This window comes from Aplidium turbinatum, chromosome 9, assembly GCF_918807975.1.
Source record: "Aplidium turbinatum chromosome 9, kaAplTurb1.1, whole genome shotgun sequence".
NCBI lineage: Eukaryota > Metazoa > Chordata > Ascidiacea > Aplousobranchia > Polyclinidae > Aplidium > Aplidium turbinatum.
Window position 1 is genome coordinate 19,556,835 of NC_137480.1, and position 26,891 is coordinate 19,583,725.

Here is a 26,891-nt window from a genome sequence, read left to right on the forward strand (position 1 = left end):
CGTTGGTTTCAGCTCTAACAAATGTTGCTATTGAAATGTATTTGGAGTTGTACGAAAGAAAATAACGGAGTCTGATCGATGGATAATTTCAACCATAATAATAACAAAAATTATCCCCCCGCGGGATAAGTTAAGACTGCCATGGGGCTAATATCACCTGTTTAGAAGCATATGAAACAATTTGATGCGGAAACATACATTTACAAAAATTCCTCACAAAAATTTTGGGGGGTCCTGGGCCCCCCCATAAATCCCCGCCTGGTTGATAGTAAAACAACATCAAGCAAGTTTTCGCAATCCACTATTTCCAACGGCCAAGTCACCAACTACTCGTATAGTTTTTGGATATAACGGTTCGGCTATGTCTTTGTTTTGCTGCTGCTAACACTGCTTTGTAAAGTGCTGAGAGAAACTCATATTTGCGATGGATGGCTACAGCTCTGCGGTAACCTTGACAGGGGGAACTTTTGGACCCAGGATAAGTTAGGACCCCCTGAATGTCATTCCGTTGGAAATGGCGATCTGATCGATATCGGGAAGTTCCACTGTATGAAGTGCGGCAAGTTTATGTTTACCGTACTACTTTCGTATTGCATGAAATACATGATAAACGGAAACGGTTGATGTTGTGTATGGGCTTCTGCTGGCCCATTTAAAGTTACAAAAAATAAACTTTCAGCAATTCGTATCGTAATTCGTATGAGCAAGCATCCTCAACATTTTAGTGCGCATGGTGCAACACTGCAACAGAAACTTTTTCTTTATTCTCTTCATCACCGGTTTAAGCAGGTTGGTTGTGTTGTTGCTAGCGGGTTGCAAGACGGCGCGGAACCTTTGAGGCTTTGAAAATATCTAGTGACAGTCAACGGTACAAAAAAATCCTATATGAAGCACGATAAGTTATGTTTTATCATAAACCGTATACAAAAAAGTACACATGTTTAGTTGAAAAACATACACGAAGTGTAAACTAATTATGAGCAGAAATAGACGTTATCTGGGAAAACTCGACGCATGCAAATGGCATGGTACTGTACTCCATGCACTGGCCAACAAAACGAAGCAGCTTTGGCCCAAATTTCCTGCTAAATAACGCAGAACGAAAAGATTACATAGATGCAACTAGAGTCTAGAGGTGCTCAAATCTTCATCCGCGCTCATCAAACGTATTGACACAAGCTGTATGTCTTTCTCATTCACACACAGCAACCATAATACAACTGGTTTAGCAATGTTAGAAACATTTTGTATCATAATTCTTTTTTAAATCACAGCCCTTTTCTTAGATTTGTTAGGCCTGGGGAACCCTAACATTCTAATCATGCCAATGTGAAAATTTTGCACATTATTTTTAAATAAATAAGTAGCCTACTTCAACTTTTTTTATTTACTCCAGAATAAAAACCACAACATTTAATTAGACCAGCAAGTGCAAAGATACTGCAGTACAACAAAGTCAACGCTGTACGGCGTACGCTTTACATGGGGTAGGCCATCTGTAAAAATTGATCACCAAATTTATGAAACTTAATACTGGGTTAGACTTAGTGAACAGTGATTGTTATACTATTTCTTTTAAAAGCACTTAAAACAGATTTCTAGCAATCTTTTTTTTTTGTAATGATTTACAATGTAAACAATAAAGAGACAGCAGACAACTGCTCTATTTCACAACCTTGTATGTCCTTCCCAGTTGCAATTGAACTTCAGTACTTTGCATCAACGTAATAATGTGTTCCACCAATCCAATGGACATGCAACTATAGCATTTTACAAAGATTTTCTTTCTGGCTTTGCTGGTCCCTTGCAGAATTCAACCCACAGAGTTAGTTTCAGATTTTCCAGCTGACCATATTGATGCAGGCCTATATTTTTGCAAATCTTATTTTGAACCCATTGACAATAGAACTTTGGTGATTATTCACTCAGAACCAATTATACCTTGGAAGCAAACAAGTTAAAGTCCCGGTATCAGTTCCTTGCATCATTTTTATTCTTTGTTTCTTTGCTTGCATTATCATCACTGTGGTTATTATTGTTGTTTGAATTGATAGATCCTATTTCTTTGGTATCTACACGATTTCGATTCATTTTTACCATATAAATAAAAAATGCTACTGCTTCTTTTTCATTGACAGGCATAGCATGGAAGTGTCTGTTCACACTTTCCACCAACTGCACCTTACTAAGTCCTTGTCTTGTCTGCAATTTGTAATATCTTTTGTAGCGTCTATAAATAAAAACAGTTATAATGAATTTAATAGTTAAAAACAAAAAACTACCAAGCACATAACTTACATCTATTAAATTGTAGAATGAGAAAAATGTTGGCTGAAAGAAAATGCAGTATGGTAATTGAAACAGATCAGAAATTAATAGCTCAATAACATGGTGTCAGAAAGCTTTCTCTGCAATTAAGAAACTTTCACGTAAATCAACCATCATTTGACCCACCTCAGTGTGTTCATCTGCAACTGATCTAATGCAACATCTGGGTAGTCATGTTGACTTTCACGTTCACCGCTGTCTTTACGTTTGCGCTTTTTGGCATGGCTCGCTTGATCATTGTTTGTCATTTTAATGCAAAAATACTGTAAACAAAACCCTATTTAAACAATTAAGAAAGTAGTTTGCTTCGGCTGGGTTTCTATGAACAAAACACAAATAAAAAACGTAATTATTATTAAAAAAATCATATGCTCTCCATAAAATTATAGTTTTGAACAAAAACTGACAAGAATTATTATTAACTTTTGCGTTATATCCATAATTACCTGACTCCTATCACAGAAAAAGGTTTAAGGTACCTAGCCTACTTTCAAAAAAATTCATAATCCCTGAAAAAGTTGTGGTACTAATCAAAAAACTGACCAACCATCGAAACTATTTTCGTTACAAAATACATCATAAAATTCCAACATAGTTAAATCAACTGTTAGGTCATGTGCTGTTAGGCCTATTTATTTATACGGAAAACCTTTGATTGTGGCACAGACCTTGGATAAGTTGCAAAATGTAGAGATAAATGTATGAATGCAACCTAATTCGTACCCTGAACAATTTGTACCCTTATTTTGGGATGCAACCTAGTTCGTACCCTGAACAGTTTGTACCCTCAGTTTGTACCCTGAAAAGATCGAGAATTTTTTTTTAAAAAAGCGGAAGTCACTGATTGCAGTTTCCGACATTTTAAAATTTTCCCCATGAGAAGATCGAGAGAAAGATAGCACAAAGCTGAAGTCGCTGATCGCAGTTTCCGCTAACCCTACCCTAACGAGTCCTCGCTCAACACATTTTTCCGCAGTTTCTGCTAACCCTAACCATAGACTAATCTATGCTCTAACCCTAACCTTCGCTGACCGCAGTTTTCGCAAACATTTTTCCGCAGTTTCCACTAACCTTTACCCTAACCATAGAGTAATCTATGCTCTCTAACCCTAACCATGGATCACTAAATCGTGATCCATGCCCTAACCCTCGCTGATCGCAGTTTAGCAAAACATTTTTCCACAGTTTCCACTAACCGCTTACCCTAACACGGCCTTAACTTTAACAATCGAGTAATCTATGCTCTCTAACCCTCGCTGATTGCAGCTTCCGCAAACATTTTTCCGCAGTTTCCGCTAACCTTTAGGCCTACCCTAACCATAGAGTAATCTATGCTCTAGTCTAACCCTAACCCTCGCTGATCGCAGTTTCTGCAAATATTTTTCGGCAGTTTCCACTAACCCTCGAGTTTGTTTGCGGAAACTCCGATCAGCGTGTTCGGCTTTGTGCTATTAAACTGCGATCAGCAACTTCGGCTTTTTTTAATTTTTTCTCCCGATCTTTTCAGGGTACGAACTAGGTTGCACCCCTTATTTTGTACCCAGAAAAAGTCGAGAAAAAAAGTTGAAAAAAAAACAAAATAGCACACGGATCGGAGTTTCCGCTTAACCCTAAACCCTAAGTTTAAAATTTTTGCGAAAACTCCGATTTGCGACTTCGGCTTTGTTGCGGTCAGCGACTTCGGCATTGTGCTATTTTTTCTCTTGATCTTTGCAGGGTACGAATTAAGTTGCACCTCAAATGTATAACTATGCAGACTTTACAAAAAATCTGTACAACATAACTTGTCATCATTTAAGTACAGAAAAAAACAATTTGGACTATATGAAGATTCAGGTTTGTTCTTTCTGCTGTGGCTAACTTCTAAAAATTTTACCTTTTATTTTCATCTTTTGGTGCCATTCAAAATTTAGAAACACACCTTGATAATATTATTAAAGATCTTTTTCTGAACTCACAGCTACTGTACCACAATAGCAAGTATACGTAAACTTGTTCTGCAATCTGTATCATTTATGTTATGAATTATAGAAAATTACCACATTTTTTCTATTCTACTGACTACCGAGTCTACCGTCTTTGATTGTTTGATATTTATGCAGATATGCTTGACTTGTTCTGTTACTTTGAAGCAACTGAAGCAGAACAAAGTGGTATACGGCAAGAGTGTGAATCGGCATTCGGGGACGATATATTTCTGTGCAAAGTTTCTATATTCAGCTTGATAAGTGATAGACTTTGTTTTTTTTCTTGGTGTTTGGCGACTTGCATTGCTTCAAAACAAAATTCTTCACGTTCTCATAGCTCAGTTGGTTGAGCACTCGACCCGCAGGGATTCTTAACCGGGGGTAAATTTACCCCCTGGGAGTAAATTTCACCTACCGAGGGGTAAATTTAATAAATCATAAATTAAGGGTTTCAGAAAAAATTAGATCTGTGGAGTAGAAGAGTTCAAACAAAAATTTACGCAAATTTTCTAACATTTGATGATTGGAAAGTCAGTAGAAGTCGCAACGAGATTTCTGACCTCGAAGTTGAAATAGGCTATGCCAGCACCTTGCAGCCTTAAAAAAGAACATTGACGGTTAATTCGAAGGTAAAAGTTTTAGCAGTACTGTTCTTTTGATAACTCATTCCTTCGAAGCCAAGTTAGAAAGTATTGCTGACGATGATCTTTGCAAAGATGAATTGATTGATCTTCAATGTTCAACAACGCTTTGTTCCAAATTCTTATCGTGCAATGGTGACTTTTCCAAGTTTTAGTGTGGATTAGTCGAATAGTTTCCTACGCTGACTAAGCGTGCATTTGAAGTTAGCCTATTATACCTTTTCCAACTACTTATCTGTGTGAAGAAGGGTTCTCTTCATTGTTGACTATTAAAACAAAACATCGATTTCGCTTAGTTCCCAAAGACGACATGCGAGTAGCTCTTTCAACGACTGTTCCAAGACATTATTTTTCACTGGACTCCGTCAAGAACAGCCGTGTCTTCGGCAAATAAACAGCTTGTTTTTGATATTTGCCAAGGTAAATCCAGACAAAAAAGAATGTTTTGCATTTCTTCGCATGGTTGACTGGACACGATGACATCACAAGGGGCCACCAAAACGGTGGGGGTAAATTTTCCTTTTTTTATTCGGCATGGGGTAAACGAGACAAAAAAGCTTAAGAACCCCTGCTATAGAGAAAGAAATCACAAGATCAAGCAGCCTAGTTCGGCTTACGGGTGCGCACTTGATTAACGCATCCAAAGACTGCTCTCCGTCTATCTGCACCAAATGGATAGAATAATTCACAGACTGTGATAATACACTGCGAAAGACTTAGACTGTGGTAATACAATCAATTAAGTTTGTTTTCTGCATAGCTTCATGTAGCCTACCAGTGTAGTAGCCTACATTGTAAAAAAATTATTTATCAAACAAATAGCTTTTAGAGCTTCGGTACCGTAGAGAGTTTGTCTTGTTGAACCATAGGCATACGAAGCCGAGCAACGTGATCAAGTTTAACATCTTCAAGTTTATTACATTTACATAAACATAAAACTACGCAACAAATTAAGTATCGAACGTTTTCGACATCACAAGATGTCCTCTTCAGGAATAGTATACATACAGCTTAACTACATCTGAAAAAAAATTACAATGGTTAACTAAATCTATAAACAGAAAAAGACAAAAACTGCACAGTACTTCTGACTAGCTCAAACTCAACGATATAGGCTCCACGAGAATCAAAGGTAACTGCATCAAAAGGTGTTAAACAGATCACATGATATGGTAGAAAGGCAAGGTGCGAAAAACTAATTTTAAAATACAGAGAGCAAGAAAGACGAGCCGCAAGCATACAATTGTCTATTCAAAAGTGGATTGTGACGTTTTATGTAGGCTACAAGGCTTCCAAGATCTTAGTTTGATACTCAGACCTGCCTCTGGACATGATCTCAAACTGCTTGATAGAAACGTTATTTTGGCATTCTGTACATGAAAAAATGTGATCTTTAATTGCGCTTTTCTGTATAGAATTCAAATTCAGGTGTTCCCCAGCTCTAGTCGATAAATGTCTTGTTGACATACCGATGTATGTCAGGCTTGCATCACGCAAACAACTGAATTTATAAACGACATTAGAACATAGAGCAAAGGGCTTAGGCGACTTCAGCTGAAAATATTTGCCTACTTTGAACGTTCTATATACAGGGTAAATGTCACAATCAAATTTCTTTTTGACAATTTTAGCTAGATTTTTTGAAAATCTTACCGAATCTTTTCCCAAGAACGGTATATCAAAAAGTTTGAGAATCTTCTATCAAGCAGTTTGAGATCATGTCCAGAGGCAGGTCTGAGTATCAAACTAAGATCTTGGAAGCCTTGTACATAAAACGTCACAATCCACTTTTGAACAGACAATTGCATGCTTGCGGCTCGTCTTTCTTGCTCTCTGTATTTTCTTGCTCTCTGTACGAAACCGAAAGATAAACCCGAAGAAGACGATTTTAGCAACTTTTTTGATATACCATTCTTGGGAAAAGATTCGGTAAGATTTTCAAAAAATCTAGCTAAAATTGTCAAAAAGAAATTTGATTGTGACATTTACCCTGTATATAGAACGTTCAAAGTAGGCAGATATTTTCAGCTGAAGTCGCCTACGCCCTTTGATGTTCTAATGTCGTTTATAAATTTAGTTGTTTGCGTGATGCAAGCCTAACATACATCGGTATGTCAACAAGACATTTATCGACTAGAGCTGGGGAACACCTGAATTTGAATTCTATACAGAAAAGCGCAATTAAAGATCACATTTTTTCATGTACAGAATGCCAAAATAACGTTTCTATCAAGCAGTTTGAGATCATGTCCAGAGGCAGGTCTGAGTATCAAACTAAGATCTTGGAAGTCTTGTAGCCTACATAAAACGTCACAATCCACTTTTGAACAGACAATTGTATGCTTGCGGTTCGTCTTTCTTGCTCTCTGTATTTTAAAATTAGTTTTTCGCACGTTGCCTTTCTACCATATCATGTGATCTGTTTAACACCTTTTGATGCAGTTAACTTTGATTCTCGAAGACCAGCTCAGTGGCCGAGTGGTTTCGCCTTCGGCTCTGGTGCTGCTAGATCTGAGATCGATTCCAGGTCGGGTCAAACCGAAGACTTTAAAAACGGTACCGATTATGTTCTATCCTGCATAGCGCAGTGAGAATGAGTCGGGTGATAATGTGATAACATCGTAAACCTGATATAAATTAAAAATGAGCCCTGTCGCTAAAAGACCTTAGCTGTTGTAGAGCGACAATAAATAAAACCATAACATTATTATTATTATTTGATTCTCGTGGAGCCTATATCGTTGAGTTTGAGCTAGTCAGAAGTACTGTGCAGTTTTTGTCTTTTTCTGTTTATAGATTTAGTTAACCATTGTAATTTTTTTTCAGATGTAGTTAAGCTGTAGCCTATGTATATTATTCCTGAAGAGGACATCTTGTGATGTCGAAAACGTTCGATACTTAATTTGTTGCGTAGTTTTATGTTTATGTAAATGTAATAAACTTGAAGATGTTAAACTTGATCACGTTGCTCGGCTTCGTATGCCTATGGTTCAAATAGCTTTTATTCATGTGGAAGCTACACCGTTGAGACATCGAAAAAAAAATTATGCGGTTATCTACCGTAAGTCAAGGTGCCCCACAACTTTAAATAAAATTCCAAACACACACTGGACAGAATCACCGAGAAAACAAAACACACAAAAACAGCCGCTCTCACGCTCCACCAACCCTCAAATTGACAGAGCACGGAAAATAGCTTTTGATAAAAGCAAAGAGTGAAAAATCATTGTTAGGCTAAACATTTATTAATTGAAAGATTTTTCGTTTGTAATTGAAACTTGTAAGTAGGCTACATTTGGAAGCAGTCGCTATTTGAAAATTTCAGAACAATGTAGCCTAATAGTAAAGTGATTAAAATTTTTGGTCGTGTAATGTAATTGGACTGAAACTATAGGCCTACTTAATTGATCCAACTCTGCTGTATAGGCTACCGGTACACCAAATTTTAGTAGTTGCACCGACAAAAGAACAGATAGGCTATAGGTTTTCTACAGGGGCTAGTTCTAACTTCAAACACCAGACGGTACGTAAACCTTAGAAAAAAGCTTCTGTTAAAGTTTCAGCTTAAACTTAGCGATAAAATTTGCTGATGGAATAAATTTTGTGATGAAGTGGAAGATTTCTATGATAGAATGGAATGGAAGAAAATCTCAGGATAAAAGATGGAAAAAAACGCCTTCTATTCCATCCCAAACCCTGATTCTACAAAGATTAAACTTCTAAATAAGCTTTCACATTCTCAATCCTGAAAAAGATTTTTCGTACAATCAATCAATCGATCCACATAGAAGTTGAATTCAAAATGAAATCAAGACAAAACAAACTGTTTTACTGAACACTTGTAGCTCCGAGAAGTTGGAAAATTGTTGATGTTCATTCGCCTATCGATCACACAAACAATTTTTTTTTGAAACTAGCAGTGATGTACGCGCATACAAAAAATATTGACGCCGTCAGTGCAAACGTTCGAAAAACTATACGCCGCATGCGTCAACGCAACTTGTAAAAAAAGTTGGCGGCGTCAGCGCATACCGTACGCTAGCGTAAACTAATTTTGTTTGCTAGGTGCCAAACATTCACACGGTATAAACCACTCGAAACAAACAAGTTTTATTTTGAATTTCCATGAAGAAACACAAGCATCTGAAAAGTGTTCATCTGACATTTTGCTACGTTTTGGTTTCAATATGTCTTTGCCCATTGAAAACATTCTTTCAACCGCAGCACTGGAAGGTATTGGCGTGTTGTAGCGAAAAAAAATATTTTGGAAATCTTTTGTTGGAAAAGTGCCCACGGTTAATGGTCTTTTGTGTGGTCTCTCTTCCAAGTAGGGCCATGGATTTGTATATCATGCTCCATTTCACTTGGAGATTAGTATTAGCCTACCGTAAGTTATTCCCTGAATACAATAGTGTAGTGTAAGAAACTGTAGCATATGCCTATCAAGAAAATTCTAGTATTATACTAACTGTCGCTCCTAGTAATATACTAATTGCCGCTCCCTAAAAATCCATTATAAAAAACACTATTTTTAAAATGATTCCGTTTGAATAAGACTAATGTTGCTTTTAATGCCATAATTCTCTCAGTAAGCTCTATGCTTTTTTCTGATAAGATTTTTAAAAAGTCGGTTAATGGAAGACAAAGCTGCCAGACACAAGCAAGTTTAGATTCTGAACTGCACAACTCTTTGTTATTATCATTCAGGGATAGTTAGCATCACTAGTGTTATTAGCAGTAGGCTACTCAAAAGCCTCTCACAATTCACCCCTGGATGCATGTTTTGCTAAACTGCTCATCAAGTTACAAAACATATATAATTACATACTTACGCAACAGAATGTATAAATTGTCAAGTAAAAATTACCTTAGCTTGATAGCCTACTGCATGTAGGCCTACACATTACTACGCTACATAGCCTACAACAAGAATAACCGGCAAAGGCAAAGTAATGTAGCCTACTACATATAACATACAGAGTACAACATCATGCAAGCAATCACGGTCGGAGACCAAATATTTGAGTTTGTTTAGATACATAGGCTGCACTGCTCATTGCTTGAGAAGTTTCTGATTTGCCCCAAAATGCAAGACTTAACTAATATAAATTAAAGTGCTCACAATTGCTTACAAACGCCTTCAACACTACTTGACTAAAAAAACTTCACACTACGTAGCCAAGTCATTGTTTACATTTTACATGGATCGACATTACCAACCTACCTACTTGCTTGCTTACATTACATTCCTGTTCTGACCAGTGGCGGATTCAGAACGTAATTTATGGGTGGGCCTAAGAAGTATCTTGGTGAGCCTTCACCAACAATGCCACGGCGGGCCAGCATACAAAAACTTAGTATTACCGCCACCGGAGCTTCTACACAAGGCCACCGCCACCGGAGCTTCTAGGTTTCGAGCTATAAAAGTTGATTATGTCATCATAATCAGAACTGTCAATGAGTTGTCTTTCAAAAGACAAAAGTGTCAAGTTGTTAAGGCGTCCCGCAGGGCTGTTGCAACAAAGAACGTGGCCCCCTCCGAACATAAGTCCGGGGCCCCTTCCAACGCAGAAACTGTAATGTGGTATTTATTTTACACAACATGCAGGGTTCATATTATGTATACACAGTAGAGGGCACAGTTCCGCTAATTAGCGAAGCTAACGCTTTGGTTAGCGGATTAGCATTTTCGCTAATATTGAGAAATTGTAGCGGACTCGTTAGCGAAAGTAAATTTATTGGAAATCCGCTGATTTCTTTGTTGAAAACTAACTTTTACATTAGCTGCGCCCACAACTGTGTATAGCCTAGGTCTCCAGTGACAGTGTGGACATATGTTCCATAATTACGCAAAGCGCTTCTTTTGAGCCTTGTTCTGCGCAAATTGTAATGGGTCATAGTCCAGGGATCTGGCAATCTTGTTTTCGATGGTAATTGCAAGAGCAGAAAGCCTGTCATCTGCCATGTTTAAGCGCAGGATATTCTTGATCAGTTTCATTCTGCTGAAGGTCCTTTCAACACTGGCGACAGTAACTGGTGTGGTCGGTCAGAAGAATTCTGGTGCAAATGCAAAGATTCGGATATATCTCCTGAAAGCTGTTCTTGTACGTTCAAAAAAATACTTGCCATGACAAGTCCTCTTTCTTTCTCGATGACATAAATAAACCGATTTAATTCCATTATTAGTTCGTTGGCATCAATGTCTCCCATTTTTCTTTTAAATTTTTTGCAGTGATTGTCCAGTTCCATTGTCCGCCTTGTTAGGTCAGTGGTTACGTGCCGCTCAAGACCACGCGGGTGTGCTCTCGGGGTGTGCGCTTGAGCAACGCATTTCAGGACTGCTCTCCATTCAGCGGCACCTAGTGAATGGAATAATTTCCTGGCAACAACACTTCAATAATCGGAAACTTTACTCTGCCAATCTTGGTAACCGGCCCTGCGTCAAGAGCCTCTACAAGTGTGCGAAACTACCAGGAATAACCAATCAAGGTTTTGTCAGTCCGAAGATAAAAATTCAAAACCAACCAACCCAACCATTTTCTCTGAGACACTTCTTCAGGCTACCAGCGTTGTACAGAAATTCAAACAACTTGTACCACTCCACGAGTTGGTCAAAGCACGAAGAAACGAAGACATGGCCTGATCAGTAAGAACAAGAAAAAATTGCGATTTGAATTTTTCTTTAGCAGAAAGACGACTCGCGAATCATCAGCAGATTCGTAACCAAACATTCTCTTTCTACGTCGTACCGTGTTTTTTGAAAACACCTGCTCACTACCAATAAGCTCTGCTATTTCGCGTGCATTTGTGACCACGTGGATATATCCTGTATTTCGATAGTCTTCCAAAAACTTCGGCGGAGGGCCCTTCTTCCTTGCGGGGCCCCCTCCGATCGGAGGGTTCGGAGGACGGTTACTACGCCTCTGGCGTCCAAGCGCGTTTGGATCGTGTTTGTTGCGGAGAAAAGTCTCTCAACGCTGCAGGACGTGGAAGGCAGTGTTATGATGGTCCTTAAAACACTGTTCATGTCCGGGAAAATGTCAGCAGGGCAGCTGTCCAGTACTTCCATTAATGTAGGAAAGTTTTCCCGATCCATTTTCCGTCTAATGTGTTGAATGAATACAGCATGTTCAGCATCTGCGATCTCAATGCAATACAGTGCACACGGATCATTTAGAATGTTATTTTGCCAAAAGTGGCAGATCTAGGTGCGAAAGAGGCCGCTGCTCTCATTGATCCATACGTGCCGTCCATAAAGCGGCAGTTTAACTCCGTTATCTGCCTGTCAAAAATACAGTTCCACAGCGCCCTTAAATCCTCATTGCTCTTGACAGTCGACGTTTTTCCCAGCGTTGTGGTGACAACAGACTTGTGAAACTTCAAAGGCAGCTTGCGTTCACGAGAAGCAACCACGTCCCAATTAGTTAGGCTATCTCATGTTTTATCATCATTTTTTCTGTCAGTTTGAGCACGTCACCAAAGTTAATCTTCGAATCCTCGCGAAAAGTTGCATATGTAGCTTTCAGTGTTTCAATTAGTGATATACAGTCTGTCACACAAACATATACAGTCTGTCACACACACGGTGTGAACCATCAAAGACGACAGTAGCGAAAGGCTAACTTTTTTTCTGGGAAACATCGCTTTGTGTAAATTGTTTTTGGGCTGTTAAAGTGGTATCATGGTGTGAAATAGTGATGCAACAGACAATTCAGTGTCACTTGGTTGTTCTAGTGTTAAGCATTAATATGTTTTTTTCATGAATCTGATTTTGGGTGGGCCCACTGTCAATCTGGGTGGGCCTGTACCAATCAGGCCCACCCGGTAGATCCGCCCCTGGTTCTGACCCGTAATTTACTAATTTCTCAGTAGGCCTAAGTTGTTTTAACTAATTCTTTCTTTTTTTCTACAAGACTTCAGTCTCCACGTGGGACTCTAGCGTCAAAGGCAGTAGTGCGATATACAAACAAACTCCAGCTGACTGAACAATAGATGACAATGTGACACAACACTAGAACAATGGGCAATTGCAAGATGTCAACATTTCGCAGTTTGACAAAAAAAATTGCAAACAACAACTAAGACATTAAAAAGTATGCGTTGACGCTATGCGCTAAAAAACCGCGCAAACTTTACGGCGCAGCCTCAAGCGCAAACTATCCAAAAAAATGTGGCAGCAAGCGTTAGCCCAAACAAAAAGTCTACGCCGCAAGTATGCGGCGTAGAATTTGCGGCGCATACGTACATCTCTGGAAACTAGACAACTTTTTTTTGTATTATTTCTTGAAAATTAAAAACAATTAGTAGCCTACCGTATGCATTACAGCCTATCTTATTACATTACAACAAAATTGTGTAAAAGGATTTCAAAATAGGCATATATCCAGCCAGTGGAAATCAGGTAGCTTAACAGGCTGTAGCATTGTGAGCTGTGACGTAGTGGATTCTTCCACGACATAAACTTCAAAATTGGAAAACATCCCAAAATCTTTAGACACGTTGGTGATGTAGATGTAGTAGGCTAGGGTAGTAGACTACTCTGCGAAATAACCTTTATTCCTGGTTCTAATGAAGTTGGTATTCCAGTGACAAAATTACCAGTGCGAAGAACGAGACTTTTAAACTCTAGTTTAAATAGTTAAGCAAAAATACTGTTTATTAGCCTATAGAAAGTGTCTTTGAATTCCATCCAGTATTGTTAGGCTTACCATACGTCCCGTTTTAGGCGGGACAGTCCCGCTTTTTAACGTCTTGTCCCGGCGTCCCGACCGGTCAGCCAAACGTCCCGCTTGGGCGTTCAGCCAGCCAGCATAATACACGAACATTACCAATTAGCATGTTCTCGTTACTGTTGTTGCTGTGTAGCGTACCGGTAGCCTACTTGCTGAAGGTGAATGCGTGATTTTGGGCAAATAATGGGCAAAATAATGCAAAGGCAAAAGGGAAAAATAATCTTTTCTTCAAAGTGAAAGAAAAGATCGAGAGAGATCTGACAGGGATCGGACGTGCAGCTCATATTGTTCACAACTGCCTCCAACATGCTGTGGATACTCTCCCTGTACACTACAGTATGTGTCGAAAGTCTTGTGAAAATCTATAAATTTTTTCACATTTACACCGTTCGAGTTACTGAGCTGAAATTCTTTTGCGACTTTGTAGATATTGAGTATCAGCGTATCTTGCAACATGGCAATACAAGATTTCTCTTTTTGCTACCAGCTTTGCAAAGAATACTTGAAATGTTTGAGGGATTAAAAAGTTACTTCAACTCCCAAGAAGGTTGTCCTACTCCCATCAAAAAATGCTTCGAAGAACCAACACAAGAGCTCTATTTGAAATTTGTTCATGGGCAGTTGAAATACTTCAACGAGACTATTCTAAAGTTAGAAAAGGAAAACGCTAGTGCCGTAGATGTGCCACATGTTCTTTAAGAACTAAAGCTAAATTTACTTGAAAAGAAAGAAAACAACTTCATCCCATCTGCAGCATTGACTTTCTCAGGCAAGCTAGAAGAAGCAGGCGAAGTAGGGTAAACGTAAACTTGTTTTACAAGGAAGCCAGAGATTTTTACGATAAATGCTTATCGTATCTGGATCTTTATGATGGTTCTTATAAAGATGTGCTTCCTCATCTTTGGATCGACCTAAACAAAGAAATATCCTGGGGGCGTGTGTGTGAGTCTGCGGAAAAGATCAACATGATGTTTGGGAAGCAGGTGATCAACAACGACTCTCTTTTTGACGAACAAGTACTAGTGAAACGGCACATGTCTGAACGTTGTAAGGAAGAGAGCTGACAAAATGCGCCTTAAAAATGGAACAAAAGTGAACAAAAGTGGGTCGAGATATTCACAGAATTTGAAAAAAAATGCATACGCGTTTCAAACTTTCAAAAGCTGGTAGAGTTCATATTTTGTTTACCAGGAACATCCGCACCCGTTGAAAGAATTTTTCCATCATGAAGAGCATGTGGTCTGAGTGCAGAAGCAGGATGCTGGAGCAGAACGTGAAAGCCGTTATCACATATAAAATCAACACTGATTGGTCCTGCTGAGACTTTTACGAGAATGTAAAATTGAACAATGTCTTTTTGAAGAAGGTGTTATCTACAGAAAAGTGATTGGGCGAATAAGTAAATTCGCAAATGCTTGTACGCAATGTTGGGTAAATTTAGTGCAATTGGGAGTTAGCCTACTTATCGACTTGAAAACAGCAGGCTATTTTATTATTCTTTCTTCCTTTTGCTTTACAGAAAAAGTCTAAATTCGAATTATTTTGTATCGTTAACGTCAATTCCTTTCTATTTTTCAAACTGAAACCGATATTTAGACAGAGAAGATACGCATGAACTCTTGATGACAATACGGTCAATGAAGACAGCCGGGAAGGCTTTAAATGTAGGCCTATGTAATAACATCGGAAAGTGTAAAGTTAAAAAATCACAGCTAAGTGGTCTTGGTCTTTGGAGGCGTCCCGTTTTGAAGTCACAAAAATATGGTAAGCCTAAGTATTGTGATAATTTGCTATGCGTGAACATAAAAGACTATTGCATCAAACGTGTAATTTTCCACTTGAAGAGATTGGTTTATGGCTTTTTGGCTTTCCTGTCGTGTTTGTTGAAGCTCAGTTCTTAGAATTGGTAGGCTAAGGCTACCACTGAAAATATGTTATATGTTTACAATGTAGATAGTAGTTTCGCCTTTATTTTTATGCCTGTCTGGATGTCTGTACGCGTCGTATAGACGTAATCGTTCACGAACAGTTTATTGATACACACAATTTACTGCTTGGCTAACAAACCAAGACGTTTCTATTTGCCTTCTTAAAAGAATTAATCAACAAGTCATGAAAAAGGTTTCACAAGGCCTATAGGCCTGCCTTAACGCTGAAACAACGAAAGAAAGACGCTTATCGCTTCAAACATCACAATTTATGTAGAATCTATACACTTTCTTGTCCTCGAAGAGGATAAAAAGTATTTATGACTTCTGATGAAATGGCATGTTTGAATAAAACAGACAGGGATTGTTTTCGAGTTATTACAGCAAAAGTGACCGACAAAATTTGTTGTTGTCGTTTACAATGTCCTTTTAGAGCAAGGCTATTTCTTAAACTCTAAAGGAAAAAGAAAAATAGGATAGCCTATCTAGTTCAAGTAACTGAACTTTTTCTGTTTAGTATATGATGACAAAAGTCAGCACACTTTTAAGATTCTTAAAAGTGTGAAACGCAAATCGATCCACGTCAAAAGAAACAAGGGTACCAAAGAGAGTATTTTTGTTTAGACATAAGCTAAGCTACCGTAGGATATGGGCTTCAGATCAACCTCGTTCAAGACAAGATATCTGAGGTGTCGATACTGAGAAGGAACAAAGTTTAACAAAAGAACATCAACGAGATAAAAGTATAGTTTGTTACTTTGTTTTATAAAAAATATTAAAGTGAATTACGGTACTGACAAACACATCAATCAAGAAGGAAAAGGTATTTGGTGAACACCCGAAAAAAAAAATTTAAGAAAAAAGAATTCAGAAAAAAAAATAAAAAAAAAAATTTAGTAAGAAAAAAGAACAAATTAAACAAAGAAATTTTTCAGAAAAAAGAATTGAAAGACATTCTGTATGAGAAATATTTATAAATAAATGCAATTCAGTAATATGCGAAAACTTTTCAAGTTATAAACGTTTTTGTTTCTAACAGCTTATTTGACTTGATTCTCTTGAATCATTTTAATATCATACCATGGCTAATACTCCACCAGCTTACACTGTTGCACAGTGGAATGATCCGAGAGTGATCGACTATCAACCCAGTGTCCAGTTTAGAAAGCACTTGAAGGTGTACTTGAGACTTGGGGTAAGTGCAACCAACGTTATGCTAGGACTGTTTGTAACATTTTTGGGGGGGGGGTTAAATCAAACAAAGTAGGACTTTTAAGCAGGGGCAGATTCAGCAATGAGCCTTAGGTGCAGAGTGTGATTTCAACAAAACACAATGATATATAGATCTAACCTTTCAAACACACCGTAAATGCAGTTAATGTTCTGTGTTTTATGGAGGCAATTGGCCCCTCCTGGATCCACCACTGCTTTCATGAAAGGCTCAAGGCCAATTAATATTTCTAATTTGCACAGCCACCAAACGTTGTATCGTAATTGTTCGTTATTAAACAACGGCTTTTTGTTCGACAGCAAAGCAATCTATACAACTCTTATGTCGTCAGTCAAGTAGGCTATATCAATGATTTCAACCGGTGTTCCGCGAATGATCGCCAGGTGTTCCGCAAGAAATTTATCAGTTTGACTACTGTATAGTGTTCGAAGAAAATCACAACCAAAAGAGTTACACGTTTGTCTTCTGCAATTTCTGCCCTAATATCAACTTTGTGCTCACCCTAACAGGCTCAGATATCGCCCTGAGAAAAAATGACAGTGGCTATATTGTTGTAGTGTTGTTTATTTTATTGCATCGTTATATAATATTGTTTGGTGTTTTGCAAGATTATTTTAATGCATAAAGTGTTCCGTTAAACAAAAAAGGTTGAAAACGACTCTGTTTAAATAACTTGAATACATCATATTTTTAAGTGTTTAACTTATATGGAAAAGCTGATGTTTAAAGTATTTGTTTTTGTACGTGCAGTAAAATATGTCACATCATCACAAAGTAGCCTACCGAACAATTTTTTTAAGGCAGCAGTCAATGTGTGGACCCCCTGTCAATGCTACTGGGGGCAATAGCGTTCCCCGCTATGAAAATCGCGTTGTCACTGTGAGTCGTCACGTCGTAGATACGGGAAAAAATTAACAGATATGTGGGTGACACATTTGACCTAATAGTACACATCTGTCATTTTACATTTGTCTTAATGTTATAATCACAAGGTAACGCATAGTTGGCAACTTGGGCCAAACTATTCATCTAAAAAAAATTCAGCAATCCACGTTTCAAGAAACCTTTGAACATAAATAAACATTTATGAGTTGATTAAATGTCTTCTACTGTCATTGTTGAAAGTAACTGTTATAATAAAAAACCCTTGTGAAGAATGTGTAACGCAAGCATTAGGTTATCTATTTTTGAAAGTATTGCGTTCGGCATTACCATCCAGGCAAAGAAATAGGGTTCAAACATTTGTCAAGGCAAAGTCTGGAAACATTTTGAGCGTATTCCAAAATGTCTTGTTCATCTACGGTAGTTCCAGTATAAACATTTGTTGCAGTTTTTTAAACTTTGAAATAATGTTCTTTTTTTCGAATCAGTGTTGCTTCAACTCGTGATTGAAATTTAAACTTACTGTGAAGTGGTACCACTACCAGTTTGAACAAGCAGCCTATTTAGAAAATCTAATGCAATAAAGGTCTCGCTTTGATCTGTAGCGTAGAATTGGTTTGGTTTGGTTTTTGAATCTTTATTCTCGGACTGACAAAGCCTTGATAGTTTATTTCTTGTAGTTTCGCATACTTGTAGAGGCTTTTGACACAGGGCCTATTACCGAGATTGACAGAGTGAAATTTTCCGATTGTTGAAGTGTTGTTGCCGGGGAATTATTCCATTCACTAGGTGCTGCTGCATGGAGTGCAGACCTTAACGTGGGTAGGCACTTTAACGTATTACACTTCTCGAAAAGGCAACCGCAACCATGCGTGACATACGACATCGCTGATGTTTGGTAGCGCTATCATGCGTGACATGACTCAACACGGTAGCCACTTTAACAAGTCGAAATTCTGCCACTGAAATTGACTAGAATGAAACCGCCAACCAATCATAAGCTACGGTTTAGTGACGTAAAAAATGGCGAAAAGAAGATCATAGAAAGCAAATTAAGTGATGGATTTTTTGTCAGCTGGTTGGCTTAGGGGTTAGGGTTAGGGCTAGAAAGTAGTCATTTCATTGACGCGTGTTCGATTCTCACCACTGCTATTGCTCTTTTTCTTCTGTAATTACCAAATAAAGTTCAAAACAAGCATTAACTCTCTGGATGAGTGCTAGAAGGGTCACAATTGGACGGTAGCCTCTTATAACACGTTCTGATTGGTTGGCGGTTGCATTGTAGTCAATTTCAGTGGCAGAATTTCGACTTGTTAAAGTGGCTACCACTCAACACGTGGTTATCTGGTCGTCTTTATCGAAAGATTTTGATACAAAAAAATTTAACTGAATGCATCGCCACAACCAGCGTTTCCTAATGGGTTAGGGCAAAGGAGTAGTAATTTCGATTGCATGGGTTCGATTCCCATCCTCTGCTAATACTATTTTTTCTTCTGCAACTGAACTGAGTGCAAGAAGGATCGTAGTGACTGCAATCAATGGAGTTTATGAGAAAAATTGTGACTAAAACACCAGTAATGTCATATACGTTACGCATGGATTGCGTTATGAATTCGAAGAGTGTACTACGTTAAAGTGCCTACCTCTTAACGTGAATGCGTGCTCAAGCGCACACCCCGAGAGCCGAACCATCGCCGCGTGATCTTGAACCGGGCGCGTAACCACTGAGCTAACAGGGCAGAATTATTGGCTTATTAAGCGTACGGTTGGCTACATCTGTGGTTAGAATAATGATGTTACATGATTTTGTCCTAAATCCAACATTAATTTGATGAATTTTAGTTGAATCAATAACATGATTTGTTTCAGAAAGCTCAAGTTTCCTTTGCGATTCTTGCAACTACTGTTGCTATCATTAAAATCGTACATGGATTCCCAGACAAGGCAGTGCCTATTTTTTGTGCAGGATTTGTAAGTACACTAATCTTTATCCTAGTAAAGCAGTCCCCCGCTTATTAAGCTTAGCCTACGGTTAAGAGGCCCACGGTTAATAGGCCATTTCAAACAGTGACTAAGGCTTACACGTTTAGCTCTTGCTGTCAAAAATGACACGTTATGCTACTTTTGAAAATTGAAATCCCTTACTTGTCAGACTGTTTTCTCCATTCTTGAAACATCTATTTGGTCATCGGATTTCTGCAAAAATGTGATAATCTACGTCAGTTACAGCAATACAAAAGGTGGTAGCAGTGGCTGAAGGTATTGTTGAATAATAATTAATCTTACAATAATACATAAATAAACATCTTTTGTTCAGTTTCTAACGTCTGGAATTCTTGGAATTGTTTCTGGAAAAAGCGGCAAGTATTGTCCGGTAGGCCACGTTTACAATCAGCATTGAATTTTGTTTTCTACTGTGGATAATGTTTACATTTTGCTCACAGTTTGAGAAACCTAGGCTATGCTTCTAAAAGTACCTCTGTAAATTTGTGATGACATCGACTTGTAAAAACAGATGAACAAACTATGAACCTAAATACCTAATCATTTTTGAAAGCCTGTCCGAACAAAGTCTGCATTATCTTTACTGTGTATTTATTTCAGGTCGTTGCTTCCATGGTTATGGCAATATTTTCCTCTGTCGTCGCTGCCAATTTGATTTTATTGTCATTTTTTCGCTTGCTTACTACCACCAATGATTTTTCTCCAAATTACAACCTCGACAATGTATGTTTTATTTTGGGATTTATTCTAGATGTTTTATCAAAAAAAAGCAATGATTTCTTATGTCAGGCCATATAGTGTCATGTGCAAACAAAATAAGCAAACATAAAAACATCTAAACAACATGATGTACGTTGTTCTGGAGCAAACTAAGCTCAACTATCACAAGATCTATAAGGTGATAATATGCTTTTATTCCGAAGACCGTATATCAGGTTATTTAACTAAATGCCTATATAGCCTCGTTCAATTTATATAAAAACATCTACTTGTATTGGCGACTTGATCGAAGTTTTCCTTACACTACTTACTTAGTTTACAGAGTACACAGTTTGGGAGTCACTTTTGTTGGCAACAGCTTTCGGTGAATTTTTCATCTCGATCTTGCATGCCATATATTGCTGCGTGGGAACATGTTGTGAAACAAAAAGTAGAGTAAGTAACAACAAAACCATTTTTTTATGAAAATAATAACTTTTGTTTCAAAGTGTGCATCCGCGCAAAGAACAAAAAGTATCTTAAACTTGCTCCTTTAAAGGAGAAAAGTTTTTTTTTATTCTTCCTAGTAGTTTTCTGACATTGATTTTGCAAACCCCTTAAGGGTCTCCGTTACATCCCTAGGTGGTCCGTGGAAGGTTTAAAAGACGTCATGCATTGATTCCAAAAAAAATTACACTCTGAAATTATAAATTTGATAGAAACTTCAGGGATGTGCACGCTCGATACTTCCTTGATAAGGTCCTTTTGAAAACTACTGCTCCAAAGCTTTTCTTGCGCAGCCCACTAAACGTGTAATGAAGTACAACCATGGCGATCTATACTACTGGCCTTCCCAACGTGGCAACAGCCAAATAATGTGGGGGCAGTGCCGGTCTTAGGGTATTTCGGGCCCTGTGCGGAATATGCTTTGCTGGCCCCAATGAGGCAATGACAATGATCCAATTCAGTAGCGTAACAAGGAATTTTAAAAGGGGAGGGGGGTGGTTTGACGGTCGGCGGGCGAAGCCTAACGGCTACACCCAGCGGCGGGGGGCCTCCCCTTGAAAATTGTAAAAAATTACTTTGAATTTGGGCATTCTGAGAGCATGTTCAACAAAAAATTGGGTATGAATATTCCTGTAAAATGGTGCTGTCCGGTGGCATAGCAAAAAGATAAGATCATGCTTTCTTAGGCATTTTTCGGAAATAAAGCTATGTCTTTATGTTGAGTCTGGATGCAACCTATTTCGTCCCCTGAAAAATTCGTACCCCGATTTCGTACCCTGAAATCGGAGTAACAAAATCAAATTTTGACCTATTTCGTCCCCTAAAAAGATCGAGAGAAATTTTGAAATGTTTGCGGCAACTCCGATCAGCTACTTCGGCTCTGTTGTTTTTTTCGATCTTTTTAGGGTACGAAATGTTTAGGGGACGAAATAGGTTGCACCCGTTGAGTCTCTATGTTTTCTTGTTGCTAATTCCTTTGTTGAATTCGCTTGTTGAATTTTTCCATTGGAAATGACAAAATTACTGCATTTTCTGAGTAAATTGCGGGCCCCCTAATTTGCGGGTTCTGTGCGATCGCACGGTTTGCACACCCCAAAGACCGGCACTGGTGGGGGCCTATACGAAAATTTAATTTACTAATTGAGATAAGTGTTACAACATATAATCAGCAATTTTCATTGGTCAAGTAAAGTTTTTTAGCCTAAAAATTGTAAATACAGTGCCAAAACGTAATTAAAATGTAATATTATTAAATGTGGCAAGAAAGCAGGACAATAGCTACATGTTAAGAATACCATGAGAATCAAGATATCAACAGAATCAAAGTACACAAAATCAAGAGTGACCCAACTTTCAAAACACTCAATATGTTAAAAAAATCGTTTTCTAATCCAGAAGTATTTGTTTGTTAGTAGTAATTCATGCACAGACGCTTTTTTGTGTGCCTAATACCTGTTAGTTAAAACTGAATATAGGCCCCCACATTATTTGGCTGTTGCCACGTTGGGAAGGCCAGTAGTATAGATCGCCATGAGTACAACACTAATGTTGTTACATGCATTATCCTTGGAAATAAATTGGGTCAGTCATGTTTATGAATTAAATTACGTTGAATTTAATTGTTAAATGACGTTACCTCGATGGTTTGCATTGACAGCAGCAGCCCGCTCATGAGGCTACCTTGGATCCTTCTTATGGGAATCCCATGATGGCCACTGCTAATCTCAATGATGCAAGCCAATGTCGGTTCACAGGATATTTAGATGGTAACAATTTTAATAGTTTAACGCGTTTCTTTTTTTAAAACCTTTTTTTGGGGAGTTTGAAGTTTAAGTTTAACTTCCTGAAAGGGCTTAGATTTCCTTATAAAAGCTTTTTTGAGATAGGTTTTTTTGACCGATTACTTGCAATCGATTGAATTGTTTTTGGAATAAGAAAAAAGGAAGGCAAAAAAATCTAATTTTATGTCCATTTTCAAGCAGAACGTTAAATGCCTTGCCAAGATGCAAAAGTGCTTATACATAGGCGTAGGAGCAAAGGATGTAGGGGCTTAAACCGCACTCCCAAACGTTCCAATTAGTCAAAAATTTGGGCAAGAACTTTCAGCATGTTTCAAAAACTTCATTAAGATTATACTTGTTTTTGATATTTTGCTCAAAAAAATGATTATGCAAATGTCAAATAAAGTGCAACCGCACTCCTAAACTATTTAATTACTCAAAAGTTTGGCACTACTTGTTAAAAATTTGGGCAAGAACTTTCAGCATGTTTCAAAAATTTCATTAAGATTGAACCTATTTTTGATTTTTGCTCAAATAATCAAAATTATACCAGACCATCAGGCCCGGATTAAGGTCAAATAGGGCCCCTGTGCTAATGAATTTCATGGGGGCCCTTACCAGCTTACGTGGAGCGTAATGGAAGTAAGCTGGTTTCGCTTGCAGAGGAAACTGAGCCTTGCTTAGGTAAGTTAGATAACTTTGAAATCGCACGTGATCGATGATTAAATAAGCATGTGCAAATTAAGTCAACAATGTTTACGTTATAATGGATGCAAAATCACACACATTAAATCAACGAAACCGTGCAAGGGAAAACATTGTAGCAAGGGACCACTGTTAGTACTGCACACTACGGTAGGCACTTTAACAAGCAGATTTCTAATAAACCACGAACCAATCAGAAGCTATACGCTGTTCATAACGTTATCAAGGTTGCGTTTGGGAAGAATAAAAGAAAAACGCAAATTCTAGCTAAATTAAATCATAGCTTTGCCATCGGTTGACTTGGTGCGTTGGGTGTGGGCGGTGGTAGTCATTACATTGACGTGGGTTTGACTCCCACCTCTGCTATAGCTCTTTTTTCTTCTGTAATTACCAAACAAAGTTCAAAGTAATAATTAATTCTCTGGCTGAATGCTGGTTGCTGGAATGGTCACAATTGGACAGATAACGTAGCATCTCGTTGGTTCGTGGTTGGATTGGACAGAAGTCCATGGATTGGATACCTGCATGTTAAAGTGCCTTCCGCACACTACACTGCAAATTGCAATGAAAGGTTATTCTGAATTTCTTTTCTAAACTGCTTTTTCATTCACTAGTAACTACCAATAGGATTTAGAAAACTAACATGAAATTCAGTCGAACGACCTTTTTCTGGCTTTTTTTCTGGCTATTGATAAATGTGTTACTTTTTTTAGACAGAGGGGTCCTACTTTTCTTAATTTTTTTTCTTGAAAATTTTTTTCAGGAAAAATTGTTATTTTATTTTATTTATTTCATTTCTAGGAAAAGTGGGGCCCTCTGTCTGCGGGGCCCCTGTGCTTTAGCACACCCTAGCACAATGGTTAATCCAGGCCTGCAGACCATTGGGAGCAGCAAAAATCGCAAAAAATATTTGGGAGGATTTCATTACATTTGGGCTAGAATTTTCATCGCACCCTCAAAAACTAACTTTCCCCTACGCCTATGTGCTTATACGACAAATGTCAAACTAGCGATCGTTCTAGTGTCTGACAAGAGATGCTTTTAACACTTGGCCATCTCTGCACTTACCCAATCTTACTTCAAACTATTCAAAAGTTAAATTTGAAATTAAAAAAAAAACTTAATTTGTCACTGTTCACGTGTGCATTGGTTACGTTTCTGAGACACTCTCCTTTTCCAGAAAGACAGTTTTCTTTTACTTGTTCTGCTAAGACAATTGTACAAATCATTGCTTAGATTTCCTCTTTGTGTTAACAGACTACTCAACAAGTGTCAATATGATTACAGACAGCCCAGACCAAGCGCTCATAAGGTTGGTCCTCATTCTGTTGTAGTTATTTTATACTTCTGCAAAGTTAGCCTACAACGAGAGATATCCCTGCCTACAACTAGTGGATTCTCTTTAACCATGTAGGCTACTTGACTAATTGTCAATGCGAACAAACATAACAGTAGTTTCACCTGCTTAGCATTAACCTACAATTTTACCTTGTTATTATTTTCTCATTTTTGGTGGAGGATGTGCCGACCAACTGTAGCCTACCGAGCAGCTTTAGATAAGTCAATAAACGCAATGTATAACCAAACTTTTTGCCATTCAGTATGCTTATTGACTATTATTGTTAATTATCCGGTATTAGACGTATTTTAGTGCTAAAAAATGACATAACTCAGTACAAAACAGACACTTTAGCTTAAAATTATTTCAACTCTACAAACAAGAATTTTGTAATAGAGTGTTTGTTTGTTTGTTTGTGTTTCCTATCTTTATCCTGCATTGGGGGAAAGCGGACTTGAGCGCTATGCATCGGTGTACGCCAGTGGTTCTTAACCTGGGCGCTACCGCCCCCTAGTGGGCGCTGTTAACTTTTAGAGGGGCGGAAATATTCAGGGGGCGTTATAGGGGGCGCTACATTCAGAAGGTGTAACGATATTTTCCTCACTGCAAATTTGCTTTAGTAGTTCTGCTGGGGGTACGAGAATCCACCGAGGATGAGGAGCTATATACAGTATAGAGATTGTGTTTAACAAGGGAAGTAGTGATTCTCTCTCAGAGCATTCTATGTTGGCCTATACAGCACAATGCACAACACCATCCGACAAGCGTGGACGTCGGATGGTGTTGTGCATGGCCTTTGTTGTTGATAATGGGCATTGTTTCCCTTTCCTTGTAGTAAGTAAATGGCATTTTGTGGTCAGCTTTTGGCAGGGACAGCGGGCAGGCAGTGCAAGCAAACCATAAGGACTGGTCATAATAATAGTCAGTCAATAATGGTTATTAGTGTAACTCTTACTAACTACTAAAAAATCAGCAGAGATGTGCCTTAAGACTTTTAAGTTAAGAGCCTTAAGGCACATCTGTGCTGATTTTTTAGTATTAAAACTAACATCGGCTTAAACTAGTTTTTTCTTACTAACTAATAACTAATTACTACTGGCTGTAGGCTAGCCTTATAGTCTTGGAAGAAAATGTCATTAGTAGGCTACAGCCCTTATATTATGGTGGGCGCCAGACTATGGAAATCTCTGAAAAGGGGCGCTGGGGAAAAAAAGGTTAAGAACCACTGGTGTACGCCTTCCGACGTACACATGACCCACGCTGCAGCCGACGGCAATGTCTGTTTCCTGTTGTCTACTCTACTTGTGACTTAACTTTGGTTTTTATTGATGTCAGTATTTGCACAAACACTTTGCAGCCTTGAAGCTGAAGATCAGGAAGAGTAACTGTGATCATCTGAACATGGAAGCATGTGATGTCGTACTTGATGATGTCATTTGTACATAACGTCATACCTGTACTTATTTTTAGTCGGCTAGACAACAGACATACCTTTTCACATTGTTTCAAAGTCGTTCACCAGAGGAAAAAAGACAACTTTTGCTGGCTGAATTGCTTTATGTTGTAGGCTACTGAAAAGAAAGTAACGTTTTGTTAAACTTAAATAAAAATATTTTTTTGTAAATGCAGTTTAAACTTTTAAGATTTTTTGCTGAATGGCAAACACATAAATTTAGGGGACTTCACAGACCATAAACAAATTAATGGATTTCTAATCATGAAGCATGAACTTTAAAAAATGAACTAGCCTATAGTTCAAAATTCGGAAGAATGTAATCTTTTTTGATATGCACTTCCGTGAGAACATAACCTTCATGCCACATCATGTATAAACCTATTTATTCTTACACAACTTATTTTGCAGTGCGCTATAAATTACAACGTCACTTAAGTTAGATCTAAGAAATACGTTACTCTGTCGATCGCTATAGTCTAGAATAGATTTGTGTCCATACGTTTTTATTATATGTTTTCTCATTTTCTGTCGAAGTGCATATAAACATACTGTAAGCTTAATTTTGTTGAAATTAAACAGTTTGCGGAAAATGTAAGTCTCATTTTGCAGCTCGACATAGAATTTCATGACTCTACTGTAGGAATAGACAACCACGATAGGCAGATTGAAGTATCTTGAAGTAGGTTATGAA

At 38.0% G+C, this 26,891-nt stretch overlaps 2 protein-coding genes across 3 annotated transcripts; one reads left to right on the top strand and one right to left on the bottom strand.

The window, feature by feature from the left end:
• Nucleotides 1-29: 29 nt before the first annotated feature.
• On the bottom strand, nucleotides 30-2,643 carry LOC145777250 (histone deacetylase complex subunit SAP30L-like). Its single transcript, XM_082588584.1, has 2 exons — nucleotides 2,455-2,643; nucleotides 30-2,230 (listed from the first exon to the last, which is right to left on the bottom strand). The coding sequence occupies exons 1-2, from the start codon at nucleotides 2,574-2,576 to the stop codon at nucleotides 1,972-1,974; spliced, it is 381 nt and encodes a 126-aa protein (XP_082444710.1). The 5' UTR covers nucleotides 2,577-2,643; the 3' UTR covers nucleotides 30-1,971.
• A 13,291-nt stretch (nucleotides 2,644-15,934) lies between these two features.
• LOC145777369 (uncharacterized) lies at nucleotides 15,935-26,784 on the top strand. 2 transcript variants are annotated; one of them, XM_082588735.1, is made up of 8 exons: nucleotides 15,935-16,791; nucleotides 19,579-19,680; nucleotides 20,027-20,083; nucleotides 20,314-20,436; nucleotides 20,749-20,868; nucleotides 22,577-22,685; nucleotides 24,663-24,717; nucleotides 26,102-26,784. In XM_082588735.1, the coding sequence occupies exons 1-8, from the start codon at nucleotides 16,678-16,680 to the stop codon at nucleotides 26,127-26,129; spliced, it is 708 nt and encodes a 235-aa protein (XP_082444861.1). In that variant the 5' UTR covers nucleotides 15,935-16,677; the 3' UTR covers nucleotides 26,130-26,784. The 2 variants fall into 2 exon arrangements, with proteins under 2 accessions (XP_082444861.1, XP_082444862.1); XM_082588736.1 differs by having other exon boundaries at nucleotides 22,580-22,685.
• Nucleotides 26,785-26,891: the final 107 nt, after the last annotated feature.